The 25870-nt window shown below is 46.7% G+C and overlaps 1 protein-coding gene across 1 annotated transcript; it reads right to left on the minus strand.

Annotated features, from left to right (window-relative positions):
* Positions 1 to 638: 638 nt before the first annotated feature.
* LOC144135464 (neprilysin-11-like) lies at positions 639 to 25826 on the minus strand. Its single transcript, XM_077668124.1, has 13 exons — positions 25791 to 25826; positions 24283 to 24386; positions 22550 to 22654; positions 19261 to 19439; positions 18036 to 18176; positions 16997 to 17170; positions 13380 to 13539; positions 10468 to 10566; positions 5656 to 5967; positions 4319 to 4516; positions 2747 to 2976; positions 2040 to 2183; positions 639 to 1014 (listed from the first exon to the last, which is right to left on the minus strand). The coding sequence occupies exons 1-13, from the start codon at positions 25820 to 25822 to the stop codon at positions 664 to 666; spliced, it is 2229 nt and encodes a 742-aa protein (XP_077524250.1). The 5' UTR covers positions 25823 to 25826; the 3' UTR covers positions 639 to 663.
* Between the last annotated feature and the right edge of the window lie 44 nt (positions 25827 to 25870).

Consider the following 25870-nt stretch of genomic DNA (forward strand, 5'->3'; position numbering starts at 1 on the left):
TATTTGTTTTTTGTGTGTCTGATACGCATGCGTCTTCTGGTGTCCAAAGTTGGCCGTTTCTCGATTAAACTTCCTTTGTTAGTCCAGCGTTGTCCTGTGTTGTTATTGTCCTGGTGTCTCGTGCTTTCGCTGGTGAAGTTATGTCTGAAATACACCAACTAGCCCACATGGATACCTTGTTGCAGCTTCTTATGCTAAATGAGTATAAAAAATGGCCTGGCTTAGCTTATGGTTAAGCCTAGGAAGCGAAGCATACGTCGTTTGGCAAGCCGTACTTCTCGTTCTTCTCCCGTTTCCGTGGCTCTTTGTAACTTGCGCTTTGCGGTCTGGCGAGCCGCCCTCTCCCTGGCAGACATCTCGCTGCTCAACTGTCTCAACGAGTGCGTCGCCTTTTATACAATTGCGTGACGTCAGTATCTCCTAGCGGTAGGAGCGGGAGTTAGGCCGCCGGCGGAGGCTGCGCGTCCGCAAGCGAGCGCACGAGTTGAGCCCCAGCTTTCACAGCTGTTGTGACGTCATATCACGTGGTGCGCCGATGTAGGTCAAGTGGTAGCTACGCGGCCGCGCGCGGCGCAGCAAGGAAGAGCTCGGTTGTGCGGCTAGTATGCTTCGCATAAAAAGGCAGTGAGGCTCCCCTGCAGACTTTATTCAAGCCACCCAGCTTTACCAGAAGCTGCACCTGGATTCGGGATTCATGCGGTCTCCCCGTTGGCAGTTGTACGCCTCGGCGAACTCTGGCATGTTTCGCAGAGGCACGAGGCACCGGGATCGGCTGTGCCAGTACCACGATCTGGGGCTGCGCTTGGTCCCTGGAGCCGTGCTGCACCACTTGAGGCAGTAGGAGACGAAGAAGATCTGGTCTGCGGTGAGGCCGAGTTCCGGCACAGTCGCCGTACGCTCGTTCTCCGGCAGTTTCTTGAAAGCCTCGTAGGCAACCTGTAGCCCCGCGTAATCGACGAAGCCTTCCGAGTCGATAAATTCGTCCAGCGTCCTTGCCCGGCTCTCTGATTCCGCCTGGGAGGAGGAGATTGAACTTTTAGCTCGGCTAGTTGGTCCATTCTGACGCAAGTGAAAGTAGCGCTAAAGAATAAGCCCGAAGGCGGAACCAGCAGTAGTGATGAAATGTAATAATGGCGTTATTCTTTGGTCGATTCTTGTTTGCATTGTAAGTTTGCGTATGTTTTAGTGCTTGCTCTTCTTTGTTATTTTTGTTTTGTTATGATTCATAAGCTGTTCATCGTTCACTTTCTTTGATTTCGTATTATTACTGCATGTTCGCAAATTATTCGACATTAGTCAAGTGCTTGCTTTTCGAATTTCTGTAGTGCTTATTTTTCACATTATCTTGCCTTAAGTACATGTCGTTGTCGGTAATGTACAGGTTGCGCTCTTCGTATAATTTTGTGTAATATGTTGCTTATGCTGAACTATTACAAAAATCTCTTTAGGCACTCTAAAGACTGTCCATAGATTTCTGTCTATGCAGTCTATAGACTCTCTATAGACAAACCCTAGAGAACAGGCTATAGGCTATACAAGTCCTATAGATAGTCTATGGACAATCGATAGAATTGTGGCCATACACTTTTAGTAGACTTTTGTCTATAGACAGTCTATAGAATATAAATAGACAAAAACAAATATCTATAGGAAGGCAAAAGAGTCTATAAGAAATCTATAAGACTGTCTAAATACCATTTCTATAAAGGAATGACACGAATGTAGTTGGTGCTGTTGAATTCTGCACGAGGTGGCTGGGACCGCCGTCAGGCATACATATATGAATTTAGTCCCAGCCTCTCCTCGTGCCTCTGCGATGGTGGAAATAAATCTTCAACTTTTTCCTGTCCCTTCTTCGTTTCGTCTCCGGGAATCTTTCGCACTGCTTCACTTGTTGTTTTGCCTGAGGAAATTGATGTCGAGATTGAACTCAATATATTTTGTGGAATCCCCACTTCATCGATGATGGCGATTTTCCACACACCATATTAAGCTTGGCACCTTCCTATGTCGTTCGAATGGTCATGTTGGTTACATACCTGGTAGTAAGAATGGCGGAGGCAGAGAATCTTTCCAGCATACAACTTCTTTGCGGGCGTTTTCTCGAAGCGGACATCCCGAAGGTAGTTGTCGAGTATTACGAACTCGGGATCTAAGTGATGCATGAGCTCGTGTCCGACTACCTGCGAACACCATCGGCAAATCAAGCGCAGAAAAGGTTGTCCTAGAAAGCAAAGCAAAGCATTTCCCTCATTTAGCTACATACGTCACATCTCGCTATAGGGCGCGAACCATTACCGCCGTGTTCAAAATGGCCGTGGTATGGGGAACCTGCGCTACCAAGGTGGCACTGCAATTGTTACATTCAGTGACTCAAAACTGCTTTTGTCAGCCGCTTGGGCCGCTGCAAACGCGAGAACACATTCTGCGTGATTAGATACCCGCGTTTGGCTGAGAGCATTCATTGTCTAGCTTCTCTCGGCGTAGCCCAGATAGCTGAAGCACGGCACGTGCGCCTTCGACAGAGCGCGGAGGCTCAAGCCAATAGGCGCCTGAAGGTGGCGCGGAAAAGTACTAAGAGTACTACCCAAAACTGCTGAAATCAAAGCACCGTCATCCTCAAAAAAACTCTTTCCAGGCTGACTACGCTGTTTGAACTTTGCCATCATCATGTCCCTCTGCATTTTTCTTCCTACAGGCCTATCAGATCGCGACACCATATCCCAGGAATGAAAAAGAAAAATACCTGTCCAAGACCGCCGTAGTTGACAGCCGCCGGAGAATCTGGGATGAATGCCGGGGGCTGCAGCATATTGCCGTAGACGTAGACTGCCGGTCGGTTTGGCTCGTAGTAGGCGTTGCCTTTGATTATGTCCCAATCTACTTGGTAGCTCTTTCTGAAGTGGCGCAACGTCATCAGACGCCGCGAGGCCAGAAAAGGAGCGGTGAAGTTCTCGTGCACATCTGGGAACTCCACTGCGCGAATGAAGGACAGAAAAGTTTTACTAGTCGACACAACACTCGTTTCCGAATGGAATGTTCTGACTATCACACCAAGAATGGGAATGAATCGGCGGTTATGTAAATGAAAGTGTTGTTTTTTGAGAAAAGGAAATGGCGCAGTAGCTCTCTCACTAAAGAGTGAACGCCTCCACCGCAACGTAAGCGAAGTGAGGACGGTGGGAGCGAAAGAAGAAAGGAAGGAAGAGGTGCCGTAGTGGAGGGCTCCGGAATAATTTCGACCACCTGGGGATCTTTAACGTGCACTGACATCGCACAGCACACAAACGCCTTTTGCGTTTGGCCTCCACCTTAATCGCAGTCTAAACTCTCCTTTGGTTAAAGGCGCATAACTGGCTCCCTGGGCAAGTGAACACCTCAGTCACACTCTGTGAAGTATACGTGGCGATTGGCGGGGACAGTTAAGCTCCGCCTAAAGAGTATGATGTGATAGCGTAGAGGGTTAATTCCTGTATATGCAGAAGGTCATTCTCTACATTCATGGATCCCTGGGAGTCCTTCATGGCACTCCCTGAGCAGTGGTGCAGCGGTTAAGTGATGCTCCACTGTCCTGCGACGGCTGGCGCGTTTACTGGCGGGGCTTGTGTGACCTAAGTTGCCCTTCCCGAGAGACCAATCATAATTTAACTCTGGTGGGCAGGCTGTGATGCCTCCGCTCGGTCACGTGATCTAGGGGCCCACCTGCCTCCTAGGAAACGCAAAAGGCGCCCGTGCGCAGTGGGATGTCAGTGCGTTTTAGAGCTCGAAACTCATGCTGACGAGCTTCATACTGAGTGCCGTGCTCTCGCGTGCCTAACTGGACGGATTGGGCTGAAATTTCAGACGTTCATATCTCAGGACACAGGCGCTTTACTAAAATTCTACAAGACTAAACAGTCATAAAATGCCACTATCTCTAAGTTTGCAATATGTACATGCATGCTACGTGCTGTGATTAAGAATTTAATTATTGCATTTTGTTAATTAGTAATATTACGACTATATATATTCTCACAGTTTGCGTCCGCCTGGCCGCATACACCATGCACCTTGTGCTCTTTGTATTTGTTCTTAAAATCCTGAAAGCCTTACTTTGAACACCCTGCACTCTATACCGAAAAGAGTAAAGAGAGAGCACGCTGTCCTTTAGCACACAGCCTTTAAAAAAGAGTGTGCTAGAGGACATATTACTCCCTTTTTACTCTTTTATCGGCGTGCCATGTTAGTGTTTAGAGCGTGTAGAATGACTGGACTCCATTTTGAGAAGATGCAAGCGAATGATGTGGACCAGTCGTCCGCCATTTTGCTTGATACTCACGGAAGAAGTTTTCGAGCATGGTCAGACTGGAGACCGCGTCCGGGTAGCCAATGACTAGGGTCAGCGCCCTGATTTTGCTGTTCATCAGGTACCATAGGGCGCCCCGGATCCACCTGGTTTTTCTTATCTTGTTCAGTAGGGTTCGTTTAATATTCCTCCCCAGTCGCTTGGCATCGGCCAGCGCTGGCGGCGGGACCACTGAGGAGGAACAGCACGTCCGTTGGAGAGTACAGGATAGCCGTCAGGTCATGCGCCATAGAGAGGAGGGGGGGGGGGAGAAAAGCGCGAAGCAACGTCATTTCTGTTATACCCCGCGGGCTGCACTATAAGCACAAATGAGACTATCATCATCATCATAATCATCAGCCAGACTGCGCCGACTGCAGAGCAAAGGCCTCTCCCATGTCTCTCCAATTAACCCCGTTCCTTGCCAGCTGCGCCCACCGTATGCCCGCAAACTTGTTAACCTCATCCGCGTACCTAACTTTCTGCCGCCCCCTGCTACGCTTGCCATCTCTTTGGAATCCACTCCGTTACACTTAAGGACCAGCGGTTATCTTGCCTTCGCAGTACATGCCCTGCCCAAGCCCATTTCTTCCTCTTGATTTCGACTAGGATGTCATTAACCCGTGTTTGTCCCCTCACACACTCTGCCAGCTTCCGGGATCTTAACGATACACCTATTTTTTCTTTCCATAGCTCGCTGCGTTGTCCTTAACTTGAGCTGAACCCTTTTCTTTAGCCTCCGCGTTTCTGCCACGGCGTAGGTGAGTGCCGGTAAGATACAACTGTTGTATAATTTTCTCTTGAGGGATATTCGTAAACTGCCTTTTATGATCTGAGTACGGTAGAGAACAGCTTAATCTTTACTCCTTTCTGTCTATATTATGTGCTTTCAATTATCGAGCGTTTATTAACTAACTACGCAGAAAGTGCGACAGCAGACAGACGTTCCGATTGACTTGGCTGCAATGGTTGCGATTTCTAGGGTAGTGAATTGCTTCCTGTGGATTGTAAGCGAGGACGAATCAGGGCACGCTCCGCCCAACTCTAGTCTGCCGCCTGGCGGCTATAGCTGTCGGCAAGGGATGCACGCATAATCGTGACAAACATGCATCAGCTGGTTGAACATTCTTCTCGCTGAAAATCCTGTCTAGCGTATACTGCGTGCGTGATGACCCGGGCTGGGAAACCTTTTTCTTTAATAGACAGTTTCAGTGATAATGCATACATGTGGAAGTTCGATATTTTTCAGCGCATCTTTTTGGATTCGCTGTCCGGCTGTCACAATAACATACCGTCCAGCTGTCATAGTAAAAGAAGATATATATACTAACCAGTGTTGAACCAGCCATGGGCGGCGGCGAGAGGCATCATGTTGAAGACCCTTCTGAAGCAAAAGTGGGGGATGCGGTCTCGTCGGCCGCGGTAAGCGCTCAAGGCGTCTGCGGCCATTAAGCTGCCGCTGGCCAACGGGAGAAGCCGGTGAACCAGGCTCCAAGACATGATCAGCCGGGCGTCGTCGCGCGACGTCTGGTTCTTGTCCAGCAGGAGAACCAAGATGCCCGTCACGTTGTTCAACACCTTAATGTGGCTCGTGGCACTGTACGTGTCGCCCGTGGCTTGCGCGAATAGACGCGCCCAGTCCTCTGGAGAGCAAGACGTGGCGTTGAAAGGCTTTAGTTTTGAGGTGCAGTACCAGAAAGTCTGCGATTATCGGGTTTGCTATTTATATGCCAAAAACGCACATCCGACATTTATTGTCTGTTCTAATTAACGATACGTGCTAGCATCCGTTCCAGTGTGCAATATATTTTCTCTCGGTGTACACTTAACAATACATAACGAACGAACGAACGAATGAACGAACGAACGAACAAATGAACGAACGAATGAATGAATGAATGAATGAATGAATGAATGAATGAATGAATGAATGAATGAATGAATGAATTTTATTTTCCACTCAAAAGGGGAGGGGCCACTGTCGAAAAGCTGCAGCCTTTGTAGCTTGAAGATGTCTGCGCAACAATTTACAAAGCAACAAATATTTATACGAAATAACAACATGAGAAACGTCGAACACAAGAGAACAATAGACCCTGCGCGGTGGCTCAGTGGTTATGGCGCTCGGCTGCTGACCCGATAGACGCGGGTATAGACCCGACAGACGCTTACTTTCTCTTGGAATCCAATCCGTTACCCTTAAGGACCAGCGGTTATCTTGCCTTCGCATTACATGCCCTGCCCAAGCCCATTTCTTTCTCTTGATTTCGACTAGGATGTCATTAACGCGTGTTTGTTCCCTCACCCACTCTGCCCGCTTCCGATCTCTTAAAGTTACACCTATCATTTTTCTTTCCATGGCTCGCTGCGTTGTCCTTAACCTAAGCTGAACTCTTTTCGTTAACCTCCATGTTTCTGCCCCGTAGGTGAGTACCGGTAAGATTATGCTGTTGTACACTTTTCTCTTGAGGGAAATTGGTAAACTGCCACTCATGATCTGCGAGAATTTGCCATATGCGCTCCACTCCATTCTTATCCTTCCAGTTATTTACCTCTCATGATCCGGATCAGCTGTCACAATATACGTGCCCTAAGTAGACGTTCCTTTACAACTTCCAGGCTCTCGCTGCCAATTGTAAACTGCTGTTCCCTTGCTGGGCTGTTGAGCATTATCTTGGTTTTCTGCATGTTAATTTTTGACCCAGCGTTCTGCTCTGCCTGTCTAACTCATTGATCATGATTTGCAGTTCACCTCCTGAGTGACTCATCAAGGCAATGTTATCAGCGAATCGCAGATTTTTTAGGTATTCTCCATTTTATTTTATTGCTAACTGTTCCCAATTCATGCCTCGCAATAGATCCTGTAAGCAGGCGGTGAGTAGCATTGGCAAGGTCGTGTCTCCTTGCCTGACGCCCTTCCTTATTGGAATTTTATTGCTGACTTTATGGAGGACTATATTAGCTGTGCAGTTGCTATATATATCTTCCGGTATTTTGACATAAGACTCTTCTACCCCCTGATTACGCAATGCCTGTATGACTGCTGAGGTTTCCACGGAGTCGAATGCTTTCTCGTAATCAATGAAAGCTATATATAATGGTTGGTTATATTCTGCGCATTTCTCTATCACCTGATTGATAGTGTGAATATGATCTATTGTGGAATATCATTTACGAAAGCCTGCCTGATCATTTGGTTGATTAAAGTCTAACTTTGCGATTACCTTAGTAAATACTTTGTAGGCAATGGATAGTAAGCTGATCGGCCTGTAATTTTTGTAGTCCTTGGCGTATCTCTTCTTAAGAATCAAGATAATGTTTGCATTCTTCCGAGCTTCTGGTACAGTCGAGGTCAGAAGGCATTGCGTATACAGGGTGGCTAGTTTTTCTAGCACGATGTCCCCCCCCCCCCCCCCTTCCTTCAACAGATCTGCTGTTGCCTGATCCTCCCCAGCTGCTTTTCCCCTTTTCATTGCTTCTAAGGCTTTGTTTACTTCATCTTTCGTTACTGGCGGGATGACTCATTGCTGTGCACTGCTGTCTTCCTCATTAACGCTCTGATTACATTGGCTACTGTAAAGGCCTGTGCAGACCTCTTCGGCTACGTTAACTATCTTGTCCATATTGCTGATGACATTGCCCTGCTTGTCTCTTAATGCATACATCTGGTTTTTACCTATGCCTAGTTTCCTCTTCACTGCTTTTAGGCTACCTCCGTTCTTTAGAGCATGCTCGATTCTCTCCATATTAAACTTCCTTATGTCGGCTACCTTGCGCTTATTTATTAACTTTGATAGCTCTGTTAGTTTTATTCTGTCAGCCGCCGCGGTGGCTGAGTGGTTACGGCGCTCGGCTGCCGGCCCGAAAGACGCGGGTTCGATCCCGGCCGCGGCGGTCGAATTTCGATGGAGGCGAAATTCTAGAGGCCCGTGTACTGTTCGACGTCAGTGCACGTTAAAGAACCCCAGGTGGTCGAAATTTCCGGAGCCCTTCACTACGGTGTCTCTCATAGCCTGAGTCGCTTTGGGACGTTTAAACCCCCATAAACCAGTTCTATTCTGTCGGTAGGGTTAGACGCCCTCTAGCTTTGGCGCTTCTTAATCAGGTCTTTCGTCACCTGAGAAAGGCTTCCGGTATCCTGTCAAACTATCTTACCACCTACTTCTACTGCGCACTCCGTAATTATTGATGTCAGATTATCGTGCATTGTATGAACATCAAGATCGTCTTCTTCAGTTAAAGCTGAATATCTGTTTTGCAGCGCTATCCTAAACTTTTGTACTTTCCCTCTTACGGCTAACTCGTTAATGGTCTTCCTCTTCACTAGCTTCTTCCGTTCCCTCTTCAAGTCTAAGCTAATTCGAGACCTTACCATTCTGTGGTCGCTACAACGCACCTTTCCGAGGACGGACACATCCTGAATGATGCCAGGTTTAGCGCATAATATGAAGTCGATTTCATTTTTAGTTTCACCATTGGGGCTCTTCCAGGTCCACTTCCTGTTTTCTCGTATGCGGAAGAAGGTATTCATGATCTGTAAATTATTTCTATCCGCGAATTCGACTAATACCTCTCCACTGATATTTGTAGAGCCTATCCCATAGTCACCTACCGCATGGTCGTCAGCCTGCTTCTTGCCCACCTTCGCATTGAATTCGGCCATCAGTACAGTGTACTGTGATTTTACTTTCTTCACTGCCGATTCTACGTCCTCATAGAAACCTTCAACGGTCTGGTCATCATAGCTGGATGTGGGTGCGTAGGCCTGCACCACTTTCATCTTGGGCCTCCTATTCAGCCTAATTACTATAGCTGCTACCCTCTCGTTAATACTATAGAGCTCCTCTGCGTTGCCAGCTATATCCCACACCTAGTTCTCGTCTATCCTCGAATCCGCGATAGCACGGTATGCGTCCGTCCTTAAGTACTGTATACGCCTCACCTGTGCTCCTAACTTCGCTAAGCCCTATCACATCCCATTTAATTCCCGCTAGTTCCTCGAACAGCACTGCTAGGCTAGCCTCACTAGATAAGGTTCTAACGTTAAACGTTGCCAGGTTCAGATTCCAATGGCGGCCTGTCCGGAGCCAGAGATTCTTAGTACCCTCCGCTGCGTTACAGGTCTGACCGCCGCCGTGGTCAGTTGCTCCGCAGCCGCTGGGGACTGAGGGCCGAGGGTTAATTAGTTTGATCATAGAAGGTTGTGATTAAGTACTACACCAGGGTGGCCAAATCCTGCTCTGGTGAGAGTGCGTTGTCGGCTCTGGTCAACGAGATCAGGCCGCACTCCAGGCCTGGCTGTGCATTTCCATCGACACGCGGATTTTTTTTTTGAACCCAATGGAGAATTGCGCGGCACCAGGATTCGAACCCCGGTCCTCTTGCACGCGAGGCGGATGATCTACCTCGACGTCATCGCTGCTACGCCATCGCCAAAAATATGTGTCATAAATATCTGACATGTGTACATGAGTGTTATGTGTACTGGCGATAGTAACAAATGAACCAGATATGGTAGAGAGGGCACGCAGGTGGGAATCTTTACAACAGAAAACTAAATGAACAAGGAGTGAAGAGGGGAACCTCAGTGTGCTTACGTTTCGACAAGAGGACTTCTTGTCGAAACGTTGGCTAAGCAGACTGTGGCTCCCCCATAAATAAACAATTGTTCACTTTGTGGTTGCGAGGTATGTGTCGATGGCCGGGTCGAGTTCCATCGAAATACACTCGCGTTACGTTGCGCAAGCACTTTGCAGCGACCAAGACACGTGGGCGACTCTTGTCCAAAGCCAACCTACTGCCTGATTAATGACATAGAATGCCATTAAAGCACCATACTTTTTGATTTTCGCACGCTGGATATCTTGTGCCGTTATGGCAATAGCGTTGCGAAGGTAAAAAGATGTACGTTGAAAGACGGTGGTGCAAAACGACACAGGGAGAAAATTTAAACCACATAAAATAACACACCATCGCTAACATTTTACATTAATCCCCAGGCTGCTCTTTTTAAACTCCTCTAGAGACAATGAAATGAAGACACAAAATATTTCGAGGTATCGAAGAGGTGTTTCCCGTGCCACAAGACCCCACTAAGGAACGCAACCTCCACAGAGCGCATGTAGAGGATGAAGGTAACGTACCTTCTTCGTAATAATCTTTCGTCAAACTTCCGAACTTGCTCAGAAGTAATGTTTTGGTCGACCAGCTGCCCTTCCAGATTGCTGCTATAAGATCTTTCACTGGAGAGAAAAAAATAAAGCAGCAATATATATATATATAAATCAGTTTTACACCTGAAGCAAGAATGTTGCAGTATCAACATACAGAAGGATTCTAACACTGCTGACCCCATCGATCACAAACCGTATTCCGTGTGGTCATAAGGGCGAAACGGTTTAGCACGTAGGGCTGTTGAGCCCACATGTCTTTTGGGGCACCGCGCGGTGGCCGCTCTTCGGTTGGCTGGTGGGGAAGAGGTGAATTCCCCTCTCCCCTTTTAAGGGAGACGAAGGAAAGAAAAAATGCAGGGGGGAACTTTGTTGACCTAACCTGTGGTGAGGCGAAAGCCTTTAGCGCGGTGTTACTGCTTGTGTCGCTGATGTGTGGTGAAGATGTGGATTAAAGGCAGAGGGGAGTGTTTAGGCGGAACCCTTGCAGATCGGCATCAGGAGGCGTCTGGCAAGGTTGCCTGGGGAGTGCTAATCTCGAACGATGGTGGCGACACTCAATGACGTCACACGCATGCGCAGTAGGCTGAAGCGCAGGTGCATTGTCTGGTGGCGCATTGAGCATGCGCAGTGTCTTCCCGTATTCTGAGTTCCCGGCTACGACATACTACACCAACAACTACTGTGACTAAATAACTAATTACTAATTTACTAAATAACCATTCATCAACTATTATTCACCAAGTATCTTAGCACTGATTGTTAACTAATTACTAATTATTTAGGCGATTACTGATTGTAAATACTTAAGTACAATTAGTAAAATACCACGAATAATTAGTATAATTAAGTGTATTATATTACGTATATATTATTTTACTGGTTGATGATTGACTCTGCATAGTTAGTGCACTATATATATATATATATATATATATATATATATATATATATATATATATATATATATATATATATATATATATATATATATATATATATATATATATATATATATATATATATATACATATATGTTACGAACGTAGGTTGCGTTGGCTCCGCAGAATAAAGATTTAAGAGAAATGGGCACTTCTACAAAGACACTTTTATTTATCAACGTTTCGACCGCGGTGCGGTCTTCTTCAGGATATATATATATAGCTACGACGTACTACACCACTGATGACATCAACTTGACTGACAGCTATAGTGTGACACTTTTCTGTGCACATCCCCGCTGGCGAGTCATGAGCCTATAAAGGCTTCCGCCTTAATAGGGAGAGAAGGTTGGAGGTGACGGGTGGCCTTGAGGCGTTGTCGTCTCCCCCGGACCAACCACCTCTCGGCTGTGGCAGGTGGATGGTCCGAAACCCACCTAGACCTTCCTCCGAAGCCCACTGCAGAGTATCGGCTCTTTGCTATAACAGTAGAGCTAACGCTCAGACATTCGCGTTACGCACTCCTAACCGTCCTGCGATTTTTAACCGTTAAGGCTCCCGTTCTGCAAAAAAATTCGCCATCACCGTTGTCGACGGCGCTGTGAGCGAAAAAAATGGCCGGCAGTTTAGCATCGCTAAGCACGAAATATTGCGCGAAAGCACCGCAGTTATGAGTGTTTCTTTTCTGCAGAACCAACGGTCTAAACCTTGCGTTGGTTTTGACAAAAGGAAAGAAGGACTGCCTCAATTTGTAGGTCTCACACACACACACACACACACACACACACACACACACACACACACACACACACACACACACACACACACACACACACACACACACACACACACACACACACACACACACACACACACACACACACACACACACACACACACACACACACACACACACACACACACACACACACACACACACACACACACACACACACACACACACACACACACACACACACACACACACACACACACACACACACACACACACACACACACACACACACACACACACACACACACACACACACACACACACACACACACACACACACACACACACACACACACACACACACACACACACACACACACACACACACACACACACACACACACACACACACACACACACACACACACACACACACACACACACACACACACACACACACACACACACACACACACACACACACACACACACACACACACACACACACACACACACACACACACACACACACACACACACACACACACACACACACACACACACACACACACACACACACACACACACACACACACACACACACACACACACACACACACACACACACACACACACACACACACACACACACACACACACACACACACACACACACACACACACACACACACACACACACACACACACACACACACACACACACACACACACACACACACACACACACACACACACACACACACACACACACACACTGCTGAAGCCCAAGGAGTGCGGCCAGAAGTGCTTTCACACTAAAATCTACGGAAAAGCAACCTAGATCACGTGACTTTGTGGCGTCATCGGAACCTACCCACCGAATTGTGAGCTAACTGACTACCCTGGCAGGCGGCAGTTAAACTAATGATCGGTAGCGAAAGGTTGCTCGCGAAGAGCAACCTGGGTCGCACAAATGCAACAAGTGGCAGCATCTGCCATTGCAGAGCAGTGGCGCATTGCTCAACGGCTGCACCCCTGCGCCGGGAGTGGTACGAGGACTCCCAGGGATCTACGATTGTCAAATCAAGAGTGAGCAATTCCGCATATATGGGTCTTAACACATTAAAGCGGTCGCGTGGACCTCAAGTACCCCTCCGATTATTTTTTTGCTTCGCTTTTAAAACAGAGCACCAAGAGAGTGTACCCACCGATCACCTCCAAGTTAACGATGCGCTCGGCGAGCGCTGAAGAGTCAATCTTCGGATCATACAAGTGCAGGTAACTCCGGTAGAATGCCAGCAGCTGCGGGCGAGTGTTTTTCTTGTGCTGGCTGTTCATCCAGTTCTCATCGTCCTTGTTTATCCACGCCTGTGGCAGCAAAACCTCTGTTACTCAGTCGCATATTTTAGAACTCAGCCTTCGTTCAGAGAAGACTGGCAGCCAAGAAAAGAAAACGCGGCACTGCCGCCAAGAAGGAAAAAGTAATAGCCACTTCTATTCCTTAGGCAAGAGAACAGAATGCCACGGGTGTCGCTTTAAAAAAATCGCACCAACGTAGCGAATTTTTCTATATCAAGATGATGGCGAATTCTAATAGCACAAGGGCTAACTGGGGCAACAGCGTCATGGCACACGGGGTTTTTGTGTGCATAGTGAGGGTGCAAAGACCTATTTTCCAAGTGTGTCGCCATGCATGTCGCCAAGTATGTCGAGCACCAGGTCAGGGCAATGCTTGCACCCATTGAAATAGCGTTGGGTACCCGGTGGCCTTGAACAGCGAACCCTCTAACCCACCCGGATGTACCTGGAGAGGCATGCTCAAACCACTATGCCACCACTGTGGTCCAGCGGAGTTTCCTCACAAAGACAACATGATTTGTCTGAATATAGGCTAATACAAATCCAATATTCGCTTCTTAACATTAAAGCTAGATCTAATGAAGTGTGGATCCATGTTGCATTACATATGCCCCCACAAAGCCGCATGGCCTCTTATGGATGTGTATTTAAGATAGGTTAATGATCATGGCTTCCTTCAAATCATCGTCATCATCAATCTGATTACGTCCATTGCTGGCTAAAGGCCTCTTCCCTTTCTCTCCAGTCAACCCTGTCTCTCCAATTAACCGTGTAAATGTCTTTTTGCTTTTCACGTGGCGCAGGCTCATGAACTGAAGCTCGGAAAAATGTCCCGCATGTCTCTGCTCTTAACGCAGGAATGGTTGCGTTAATCGAATGGAAGTCGTGATACCACTGTGACTTGATTAGCTCCCGCCAAAATTAATTATGACGCGACAGCAACAACTTGTGTTATTTATATTTTGGAAATTAGCCTATTTACAACAGCGAACCTCTGTCGCCATGAGGCATTATTGCAGGAAGATATGCATCATTATACACAAGCTATGTACTTGCGCTAATCAGGGTAAAGACAGCGAAGAGAAAGGATATTCAGAACTGATGCACATTGGTCATGCTCGTGCAGCCCATTTTTTCCTACATGTAAAAATAGCCTGGTGTGCAAGACATCACAAGGCTTCTAAGGCGGTATAATATACCGATTCCTTCCAGAATCGATTCCTTTTTTCTAGCGATAGCTACATTACGGTAGCATTTGGAGCCTTCAGCGTGGCGGCGCCGCCATCCTGTGGCCGCGCCGCCAACCTGTGGCTGTGCCACCACGCTGTCACGTGGTTGGTCACGTGGTGCGGAGCAACTGCCGACGGCGTGGTGCTGTGGCTAATCACGTGGTTCGTCACGTGGTTGGTCACGTGACCAAGTTCCACACGGCCAGCTGTAGCTATCGCGTCACTCAAGGTTTAACAAGGGCTAAACCACCACCATTTTTTTTAATTTCTCGTCCTTCGTCATTCGCTACAGCAACGCCACACCCTAGACTTGTGCTAATTGTCGGGAGTGAACAGAGACGTGGTGCTACTTCAACCAATGAGGAAAGGCTGGAAATTCAGAAATGGCACGGCATTGGTCTGGGAATCGTTATGTATTATATCATTCCTATTTCTAGTGGTCATTATTAGATTGGTCAATTAAGTCTCTGAATCAGTTCATAGGTAAGGGAAGAATTTGTTCACTGCAGGTACGTCGGCATTGAAGATCTCTTTATGCAGTTGGCAGGGAGTCTTCCCCAGGCTGCTAATGATCCTGGATTCGAATCCCAGACCAGCAGTGATTTTTCTTCACCTGCGAAGTTTCTGACAAAGAGTTGTGGTTATCCTTTGCGAAAATAACAATCGTAGAGATATGAGGAAAGACAAAAAGAAGTTTCGGGTCCTGCACAACTCTCTTGTTCCCTGCGAGTTCTGGATGAAAGGGTGATACTTTCCTTTATAGTTCTATGATGGCACTTAGGTGGGGCTCTAATGCGTTATTACTCTACGAGTCGAATTCTTCTTCACATTAGGGGTTCAAATGCATTTGTCTCTAGAACTATTTGTTCCAATTAGCCCAGGTAAGCTTACTGATCAACGTCATAACACGAGACAATATGTATAAAATTATTTGCCTTACCTCTTTGTTTCGGGTTTGTTGTCCTTATATACTTTTAATACTCCTTACACTCAATAAATTTTCTTGTGAATTTTTCAGTTTAACTTCAAGTTGTCTCGTTGACCTCAAAGCTCCTGTGCCGCTGGTCAGACCCGGTGTCATACAGGGATGTTGGTAAGCTGCCGTTAAAGACCTCGGTGTACGTGCCTTACCAACGTTACTATTCTAATTACCCTAGTTATTTGTATCTGAATGTCCAGACCCATGGTCCCTACTTGTAGACTGTTATTGTACACTGTGTTATTGTTATTGAAATCTGTGTTGCTATTATTGTCGCTTTACACTGCGTTGTACACTTGTTATTCCGTAACCACTTCGAAATATCTCGGCACCAATTATAAATTGTCGTTTCCTTATCAAGCTCCTGAGCTTTACTGATTAACCTTTAGTCCATTGATTCTGCTGGGATGAAGGCAACAAAACATTACCCAAAGCAACAGTGTATAATTGCAGTTCTCCTTTGTCCTGTTTTTTTTGCCTTGCCTTTATCATCCCTTTATGTAGTTGCAAACAATTCCACTGATACTTCCAGCGACCAGAGCGTTATAAAGCACGCAGTTTCAGGCAGCTTTAACATACCGTGTCACATTTACCGTTACCGAAGTACCGGGAGCCCACCCACTACCTGTGGGCACACGCTGATTGGTCCCGATTCTGCAGGCGCGCGCGGCTGTCGGGCACCTGGCGCCATCTGGTGCCTTCAGGGTGATTTGCGCATGCGCATTGGCTGCGCGCGGGCTCCCGGTACTCACGATCGGTAACACTGTACACGCTATGTTAACGGTGTCTATCAAATTCTGCGCAAGGTAAAACAAGGCGCCTGTGCAATTGCAAAGTCAGGTCCTGCTTCCATTTGCATCGAATACAAAACAGGTACTAAGGGAGTACTCACTGGAGGTACTCACTGGAATCCACCCGAACGCAGCCATACGGATAGAGAGGAAAGCATAAACATTTGACCAACACAGTTCCCACTTCGAGTTATTGATCAATTCACTCTAGCCCTACCACGTGCTTGCTCACCGTTTAGCTCAATTTGTAGAGCGACTGCTCCGATGAAGCGGTCGTCCCGAGTTCGAACCCCGGACCAGGAACAATTTTTCTTTAACTACGAAGTTTCTGAGAAAGCTGTGTAACTTTCCCTTCTAGCCGTATGGCTGCGTTCGGGTGGATGCCAATGAGTAATTACTCCCTTAATATAAATTTACTCCACCTTGGGGATTCCCCTAAACATTTGACCAAGAGGAAAGGTACCTACGCCCATTAATTTGCCGTAACTGACGTCCCAGAATAGGTCGAACTTCACGAAGGTCGGGAATCCGTATACGCAACTAAGGTAAACCAGCCTGTGCGGGATGTTGTAGAATGGGTCGGGGTCAATGTTGGATAAGTCGAGTCGAAGATCGGAGAGGAATTCCTTGACCGGCTCAATCTGCATGAGAACGAGAACGAAAAGTACGAATTAATTAGCTAGTCGCGAAGGCTAATATTTTATATTCGCCAGAGTAATGAACGCAAGCATAGAGACCACTGTGCGAATGCTTTTATATCTATGCTTATGAAGAAATTTCCTTTCCTAGTCCTCACAGCTTTTTTTAGCTGTCTTTAACGTCACCAGCGGCCAAATGCCTCGCATCTTAATGTTGTCAACATTAGCAGCTAAAAGCGATGACACAGTGGGGCAGGAAGTTTGAAAAATATTACAAAAAATTGAACTCTTTGGCTGTGCCTCTGCCCGATGGCAGTCGCCGCGAAAGAGCCAGTTCTGCAACAATGGCAAGTGGCTAAGAACCGACGTCGTCGGTTTGCTCCGTCGTCGGTCGTCTCTTAGAGCTAACGCTCTAACACTCTAGCGCTCTAGAGCTAACGCTCCATACTCTAGCGCTCTAGAGCTACTAGAGCTAACGCTCTAAGACTAGCGCTCTAGAGCTAACGCTCTAACACTCTAGCACTCTAGAGCTAACGCTCTAACACCGTAGCGTTCTAGAGCTAACGCTCTAAGACTAGCGCTCTAGAGCTAACGCTCTAACACTAGCGCTCTGGAGCTAACGCTCTAACACTCTAGCCCTCTAGAGCTAACGCTCTAACACTCTAGCGCTCTAAAGCTAACGCTCTAACACTCTAGCGCTCTAGAGCTAACGCTTGCCCTCTCTTAGAGCGTTAGCTTTAAGATTAGAAGTAGAGCGTTAACTCTAAAAGAGGGGAAGAGCTTTCCGCAATATTTTAATGTGAGATACCTTTTGGTACGACACACAGGAAGGACGCTGTATTCATTTCGCGCACAGAGATGCCTTTACCTCGGTACGGCTAGTGTTGGATGCGAGGCTGACGCACGCCCGGTACAAGCCGGCCGCCTTTTCCGAGGCTCTCTGGAGTCTGGGTGGAACGTCGATGGTGTTGAGCGCCTCCTTGATCCCTGCTTCTGCGCGGCTCGATAGCTGATGGAAGATCGACAGGAGCAGCAATCAGGAGAAGCGATGCTTATAGGCTTGGTCCCGTAAAGGTAAGTGCACCCCTTAAAAAATTCTTTAGAGAATCTATAGACTGTCCATAGACTTCTGTCTCCAAAGTCTATGAACTCTCTATAGACAAATCCTAGAGAAGTCTATAGGTCGTACAAATCCTATAGACAGTCTATAGAAGCTCTATATATACATGACCATACACTTCTAGTAAACTTTTGTTTATAGACACTCTATAGACTTTGAATAGACAAAAAGAAATATCTATAGGAAGGCAATAGAGTCTATAAGAAGTCTACAGGCTGTCTATAGACTGTTTTTGTAAGGGACAGTAGGTAAGGGCGGCGCATATATTAGGTGCATGGTTAGGGTTAGAGTTAAAACTTTGACTGGCACATTTACTCTCGGTCTGGTCTCAATTGAAAATGGTCTCTTGTATGAATAGTCAGTTCACTGGTGTTTTTAAGCGTTGTCTATAATATCGTACAAGGAACGTTTATTGATTGTTATAGCACTGTCTGATGGGGCGCGAAACAGTTTCCAATGCCGTCCGACGGTTACGAGCAGCATCCTTATATCTACGACCACTGCTGGGAGATGCTTGATTTCAACTTTGGAAAAAAGTGTGTTATATGCGCAGTCTATTTCGCCTGCGTTCTCTGGGGGCAGTGTGCCTTTCTGTGGGGTTGTCGCTCGGGGTTGTAACTCATGCTTTTTTTTTCGCCCAAGACCACGAGCCGACGAGCGCTTAATTGAAACGACAGAGGAGATTGTTCAGGAATATCAGTAAGAGCTGCTCGAAAAAGGAAAGCAATTTGGTGCCCTTACGACAACAACTTTGCGCAGACAGAAGCGAAGCCATTTCAGTAATGCGTCATTTTCCTTTTCATAATCCAACTTTCATTTTCGCTTACGGCGCGGTTCGGGTGTCCACCGAGATATGTGAGACAGGCGTCCTTTCCTTGTTTGACCTCTAGCTACATTCAAGATTAAACCTGCGGCTCCGCTGACAGCTCGAAAAGCTGGCGTAGTGAAGCTTTTTGTTTCAAAATGACCTCACCTTGGAGAGAACGCTACCGGCACCAGAGAATTTGCCGCAGACGAAGGTGTAAAAGTCTTCGCACGGTGCAACGCTCCGGTTGAGTGCCCTGTTGTAGAAGTCTGCAACGACCTCTGCGCCGCTGGGACGGGGCGTGGTCGTACTTCGTGGCGTGGCCATTGGCGTCGGCCTGACCACAACTGAAGACACAAGGACAAAGAGCTTCAGGTTTGTGCACAAAGGTGCACATCTCGTGTCGCACGTTAACGACTGCAGCAATTGTGCACCGCGATTCAAAGAGACTGCGATTCTGGGCTGAAGCCGAAATGAACACGCGTGAGGCTGGCTGAGTGTAAACGCCTAGAACACTTGCCACCGTGCGGCACAGGTAATTCTCGCACTGTTCAATCTCTGCTCTTTTCGTATAGACCGTTTACAGCACGCGGTTCTTCTGTTTGAGACCAGATGGCGCCATAGGCGCGTTAGGAACACGGCGCCATTACGCGCCTTGTGAGTTGCCAGCGTGTAGGCCTCGACGCAGCTGTGGAAATATCACGGGTGGGTGCCGAATGTGTTCTTTCTGCGAAGATGTGAAACGGCAGGAGAAATACATGCTGTGTTGTGGATTGCAAGAATTGCGACAGAGTTAAAGGTGCGAGATGCGATCGTTTGCGATCATCACGGAACAAAACTGTGCGAGGATGTACTGCCCTTGTCGCGCCAGTTCGGCATGCACCCTTTCCGAACGTGCGAACACAACAAACACGTTTTCCAGCGCTAGATGGCCAATATAAAAAAGAAAGAAAGGTTACGATCTTGGAAAATCTACGAGGGTAAGTGCACAACATAGCCGCATGAACAAGCTGTTCCGCCACCGAAACCGTCACTTTGTGCTTCCAGATGGTGTGCAGTTGTGTCCGCGTGTGTAGCGAGACCCCAAGTTAAGGTGTGCGACCATTAGACACAGGAGCGCCCGAGGACGAATTATGTACGGAAAAGAAGGACGATTTACGCTCCTATATACCGCTACTGCAGATTATGCAGTGCACAGCCGCGCGAGCGGACAACGCTTACCGTCAGTCCGTGTGGTACATGACGTCTTGGTGCTATTGTTGAGCTCCGCTCCAAGTAGCGCGGTTTTCGTGGACTATATTCGGAATAAAGCATTTGCGTTGCGGCTGGTGTTCTAGGTGATTGTCACTTTCTGGCTGTTCATGGGAGAGCCACTAAAAGTGACTCCGCAGGCCATCGCTCAGAGTGAAGCTGATTACTTATCACCAACGTGGCCTCAAGCATTTTCATGTCCACATATTGAGCGTAGAGTGTAGCACAATTTTATATCTGAGGCTGCTATGATTGTGAAATTTGTGTAGTACTAACGCGTTTCCGTGCGCGCGTTCTGACAATAATATCGAGGAAAACTTAGCAAGATTGCACGCCAGCTCGTGAAGACTGCTTTATGCATGGTACTGCTACGATAATAGTAAAAATTTGTGTCTATATATTTTTGCCGCCTTTCCGCATTTAGCAAACCAGCAGAAATATTTTAGGTTTTATAAGCACCGCTAACAGGTTGCAAAGAAATGCGTACGATTGGCATGTGAGCGTTTTAGAGCGGTGTCTGCTTGCATGTACACAACACGACAACGATCTGCGCTGCCGCAGGTTCATTAAACACTGCCGTTTTAGACAATAACGATAAAAACATTCAGCAAAGCCTTCAGCGGATGCAAAAACAAGCATTAAGGCGACCCATCCATTGACTCGAAGAGGTAGAGCTAAGCGGCTCTCCGCGACATGAAGCCCGATCACGTTTTCACCCCTCAAGTGATCAAATTAGGGATGTCACATGTGCTTCGAAGCTCTAGCCAAACCAAAGTGTAGTCTGCCCACTCCTTTACAACCGTATCACCGGAAACACTGCCTGTCGGAACCGAGCCATCAGGCACAGCAGCCGTTGCAAGAGACGCGCGCCGAGCAGTGAGGAGGCGTGTAATGGCGGCGTGATCACGTGATCAAACATGGCAGCCCCCATGATGCGGCGCTGTAAAGCCTGTATATCTAGCGATAGCTGCTTCTCTGTGCCCTGCAAGGCAAGACTGCATCAGCGATCTCCAGATGTAGGCCATGTAAGGGCAAGTGCAGTCTCTGAGGCAAGTTCACAACTGATGTTCGGGTAACCACGTCGAACTTTCAAAACTCCGTTCCTAGAGCAACTGACCCCGCAGTGCACCTAAAGCGTTGAATACTGGAACGCTAGTTGAAGGCCGGAAATGGGCTCGGGCAGGGCGTGTATTGCGAGGTCAAGATAACTGCTGGTCCTTAATTGTGACGGAGTGGATGCCAATAAAAGGCAAGCGCAGCAGTGGGCGGCGGAAAGTTAATTGGGTGCATTAGTTTAAGAATATTGCGGGAATACGGCTGCCGCAGCTGACAAACGATAGGCTTAACTGGAGAGACATGGGAGGGGCCTTGGCCCTGCAGTTTGCATAGTTGAAGTTGAAAGTTTATTAATGAATCCAAACGAAGTTACTAGCGTGTACAGAGAGAGCACCCATGGTACAAGACCACGGGTGGGACCTCCATGACAATAAATTTCAGTAAGCAACAAAATAGGAAATGCACAACACATTCATTAGCGACGCAGAGAATGAATACATAGTTAAATATGAGTTACCGAAATATTTATATACAAACAATATAATGCAGAGGAATGCGCACTAAACACTGATAGATGCCACTCGTAGATGATGGTGATGACTGGTTTACTTTTTAAGTTATAGAAACGAAGGGCCTAGTAGATATACATATCGATTAATCGACAGCCAAATGCCGAAAAAATATGATAAGCATACCGGTTAAACAACTGAATGTAATCCAAACGTTCATATATAAACAGCTGCCAATCGTTGGCACCATGAAATATTTTTTTTGCTCCCTTTGGTTGCAATCTAAACGCCTGTTTTTCGAAATATCTTAGCTAAAGCAATATTGTTTAACTGCCTTCAAAAGCATCTCGCTTCGAAAAGTCCTAGTTATCAAACGCGGTAGCGGCGCTTTCTTTAATTAATTTTAATTTCGCTTCTCGGTGCTAAGACAGAGTGTGACGTCGCAAATACGTCACTGACTGAATTAAGGCCGCAGTTTAGGAAGGCCCTTTATGCGGAAGAATGCACAAAACCTTGCGCAAAGTTTACTAACAAGGGGGTTAAAATATGAAACTTTCGAGATTCTCAAAGCGGATGTAAGTTGCAAAACACCTTCCTCACTGGCTCTCGAATACTCACTGTAAAGAAAGGCAGCTCCTTACCTTCTGGTTTGGGAAGGGATCCCTGCGAAGCTGGTGCGGAGGGTTCACCGCCAATCCCTTTGCTGCCGAATATTCCGACGTCAACACCTTCACCGCTGCTGTCATCTGCGTCACAACAGCCCAGAGGAGCGAAGGCAGATGTAGACTCTACAGAAAAGGTGTGCTTTGCAATGTGAGTTTCCCAACGCAATTAGAGACTGAGGCAAAAATGAGTACGTTCAGGTAGCGAACGCAACTTTTCGAGTTCCGGAGGCCTGGCTCTCGGACACGCAAGGAAGGTTGCCAACATGGTGACAACCTCTGAAGCGAGGGCCCCTAGCTCCAAAACATCATGCACTGGGAATGGCCCCGAGCACAATTATGTTACACTACTACACACGCGAAAGCTTTAGCAGTGGGTGAAATCCTGGCTAAGATTCCTTTAGACAGTCTATAGACTTTCTACAGAAAAATCCTGTTCTCTATTCAACAGGCAACTCAAATCACATAGACAGTAAACAGATTATCTATAGAGTTATGGTCATACACGTTTAGTAGGCTTTGTCTATACACACTTCAAAGACTGTGAACAAAGAAAAGGAAATATCTATATCAAAGCAATAGAGTCTATACGAAGTCTATAAAAAGTCTATAGATCATTTTTTAAGGAAGCTTCTAACGGCAACAAGAGGCGTCAAGTTCAACGATAATTAAGCAAGACAAAGTTTTAGCCGCCGCTTTCGTGCATCTTAGTGAGAACAGTTCGTCGCGCAGTGAAATTATAATCACCGCTCTTTGCTATCATAGCCGCTACTAGGCCAAGTTTGTGGTGTTGTGTCTCCTGACTTCAAATCTGCATCACGAGCTCCTCTGACAGTTGGCTCACCCTCTATAGATAAAAACTTGAATATGCCGCCATCGTTTGGGACCCCCATGCAAAAAAAGACATAGCAGAATTAGAAAAAATACAGAGACGCGCAGTACGTTTCATATTTAATAGATACAAGAGAACTGATTCCCCATCTTCGTTAATGGCAGCAAATTATATTAAACCACTCCACGTCAGACGCAAGATAGCCCGCCTATCCTTCCTTCACCAGCTAATCCATGGAAAACTAGGCATTTCACCAGTCCCCTATGTGCAGTTTTCAGAAACGCGTAGAACTCGTCGTCATCATGATCACACCTTAGCACCATACTTCGCGCATACTAACACTTTTAAATTTTCTTTTTTTCCACAAACGATTGAGGAATGGAACACCCTGCCTCTACAGGTGATATCGGCTGTTGATTTTGACAAGGCACTCTGTGAGCTATTTTAAATATATGTACTACATTGCACAATTTTATTGTTCTGTGTTTTACGATGTAACTGTTTTTGTGTTGAGTGAATGTATTTTTCTGCCCTCCCTGCCTGGACTCAAATGAGGGTCTGCAGTATTGTGGAAAAAAAAATACTCTTCTTACCGTCCATTTAGCCCTTTCTGACGCTACATCGACGGTGGGGCTCATTCTATGCGTGTCATAAGGCACAGCAAAGTCTGTATTTCTTAACATTCGCTGGGGCCGCTGACAGTGCTCACCTAATTCCTTCCATCAAATACTAATTTTAGTGTTTTTTTCTTTTGGCGTGTGAGGCACTATTCCTTCACAAGAAGTTTAGCGTCGCTTGTTATCTTGCAGATTATGCCTCAAAAGGACACATGGCTGGCGGTATTACACCTATACTTTATCGCGGGCATGATCGCTCTCACCGGTGCGCAACGCTTGCAGGTAGATGAAGGCTGCCAGTGCGATAAGTCCAATCAGCACCACGCTGACCATCAGGACCGACAGCCTGTCCTTGGCGTCGAAGTCGCTGCATGACAGGCGTCGAGCTGTGCCTTTAGATGCGCGCGTGCATTTCACAACGTGACTAACGAGTTGTGCTAACAATGAGAGTCCCGCGATGTAGGATGAGTCGGCAAGGTTACTAAAGCCTCGCGACTTGTCGTAGCAGTGTTAGTAGTAGTACACGCGGTTTCGTGACGAGGCCTTAATTTGACTGCGAGAAAGCGAGGGCTGGCGTTAGATCAAATAGGGGTCGAATAAGCTAAGTGGAGAGAATCGCCAATTAGAGGATGCGTAAAGCAGGACAACATGGCCACAAATAGACACAACACAAGTGATACAAAAAGGGGGAGGGGAGCAGCAAGTCCGTCTTTATTTGGTGGGTACTTGTCTTGACGAAAGTAGAAGGCGCCGACCAAAAGAAAGGATGGGATGACGTTTCGGGTTCCCCACTGGAGCCTTGTTCCAAATCCTTGTTCCTCCTCCTTGTTCACAATCAATCCTTGTTCACAATAACAAGGCTCGCGTGGGGGAGCCTTGTTCACAATCAATTGTGAACAAGGATTGATTGTGAACACAGAGGAGGAACAAGGGGGAGCCTTGTTCACAATCAATTGTGAACAAGGATTGATTGTGAACAAGGAGGAGGAACAAGGATTTTGAACAAGGCTCCCGTGGGGGAGCTGAAACGTCAACCCATCCTTTTTTTTTGGTCGGCGCCTTCTACTTTCGTCATGTACCATCCCGACCAGACGTGTTTCCGTCAGACTCTAGACTTCAAACGGGTACTTGTCTTCCTGCAGATCACGATACCTACACTCAAACTTCCGTAGTGGAGGGCTCCGGAATAATTTCGACCACCTGGGGATCTTTAACGTGCACTGACATCGCACAGCACAGCACACAGTACAAGGTGCCATATTTTACATGTTCTGTGTTTCTTCTACTTATACGACAGTGGAAGAAACACAAAGCATGGAATATATGGCGCCTTGCAGGTCTAAAGGCCAATAATTCAGAAATCAAAGAAGCGGGAACACAGATAAGAAAAAGCAAAAAGTTGATACTTAAGAAAACTTCAGGGAGAGTGAACACAGGGCGCACTATAAAGAAAAAGTAAATTTAAAATTGCATTTCATTTTTTTTTCTTTATTATGCATTATATGTGCAATTTCCTTGCAGGTTTTAGCGATATCCTCGCTTCCTTTCTGTATTTTTCTTTTATTTGCGGTGTGGCTTCTTGATATGTAGTTTAATAATGTTTTTCGACAATTTTGTGTTCTCCAAATGAAGCTTTAAATTAGAGAGAGAGAGGACTTTAGTTGCGTCGCCCTTCTTCTAGCATACTTGTGCTTTGCGCTTCTTCGCAGATGTAGGTTTATCCGCGGTACAAGAATTTCTCTGCAGCGCCGATGCCGTAGCCAGGACTTACCCTGTTTTTGTGGCCGAAAAGGAACCTCGCATTGAACCATCGTCGAAAGGAAGTGGGACTGAAAAGAAATCAAGCTTGAG

The sequence above is a fragment of the Amblyomma americanum genome, chromosome 5, assembly GCF_052857255.1.
Source record: "Amblyomma americanum isolate KBUSLIRL-KWMA chromosome 5, ASM5285725v1, whole genome shotgun sequence".
Lineage (NCBI taxonomy): Eukaryota > Metazoa > Arthropoda > Arachnida > Ixodida > Ixodidae > Amblyomma > Amblyomma americanum.

Excerpts from the sequence above, each read along its gene's own strand:
- LOC144135464 (XM_077668124.1), bottom strand. The coding sequence starts at position 25,822 with ATGCGAGGTTCCTTTTCGGCCACAAAAACAGG. Across the intron at positions 13,540-16,996 it reads GTTACGGCAAATTAATGGGC|GCGTGGATAAACAAGGACGA; the intron begins GTAGGTACCTTT and ends TTGCTGCCACAG. Across the intron at positions 1,015-2,039 it reads TCCGCCATTCTTACTACCAG|GCGGAATCAGAGAGCCGGGC; the intron begins GTATGTAACCAA and ends TCCTCCTCCCAG.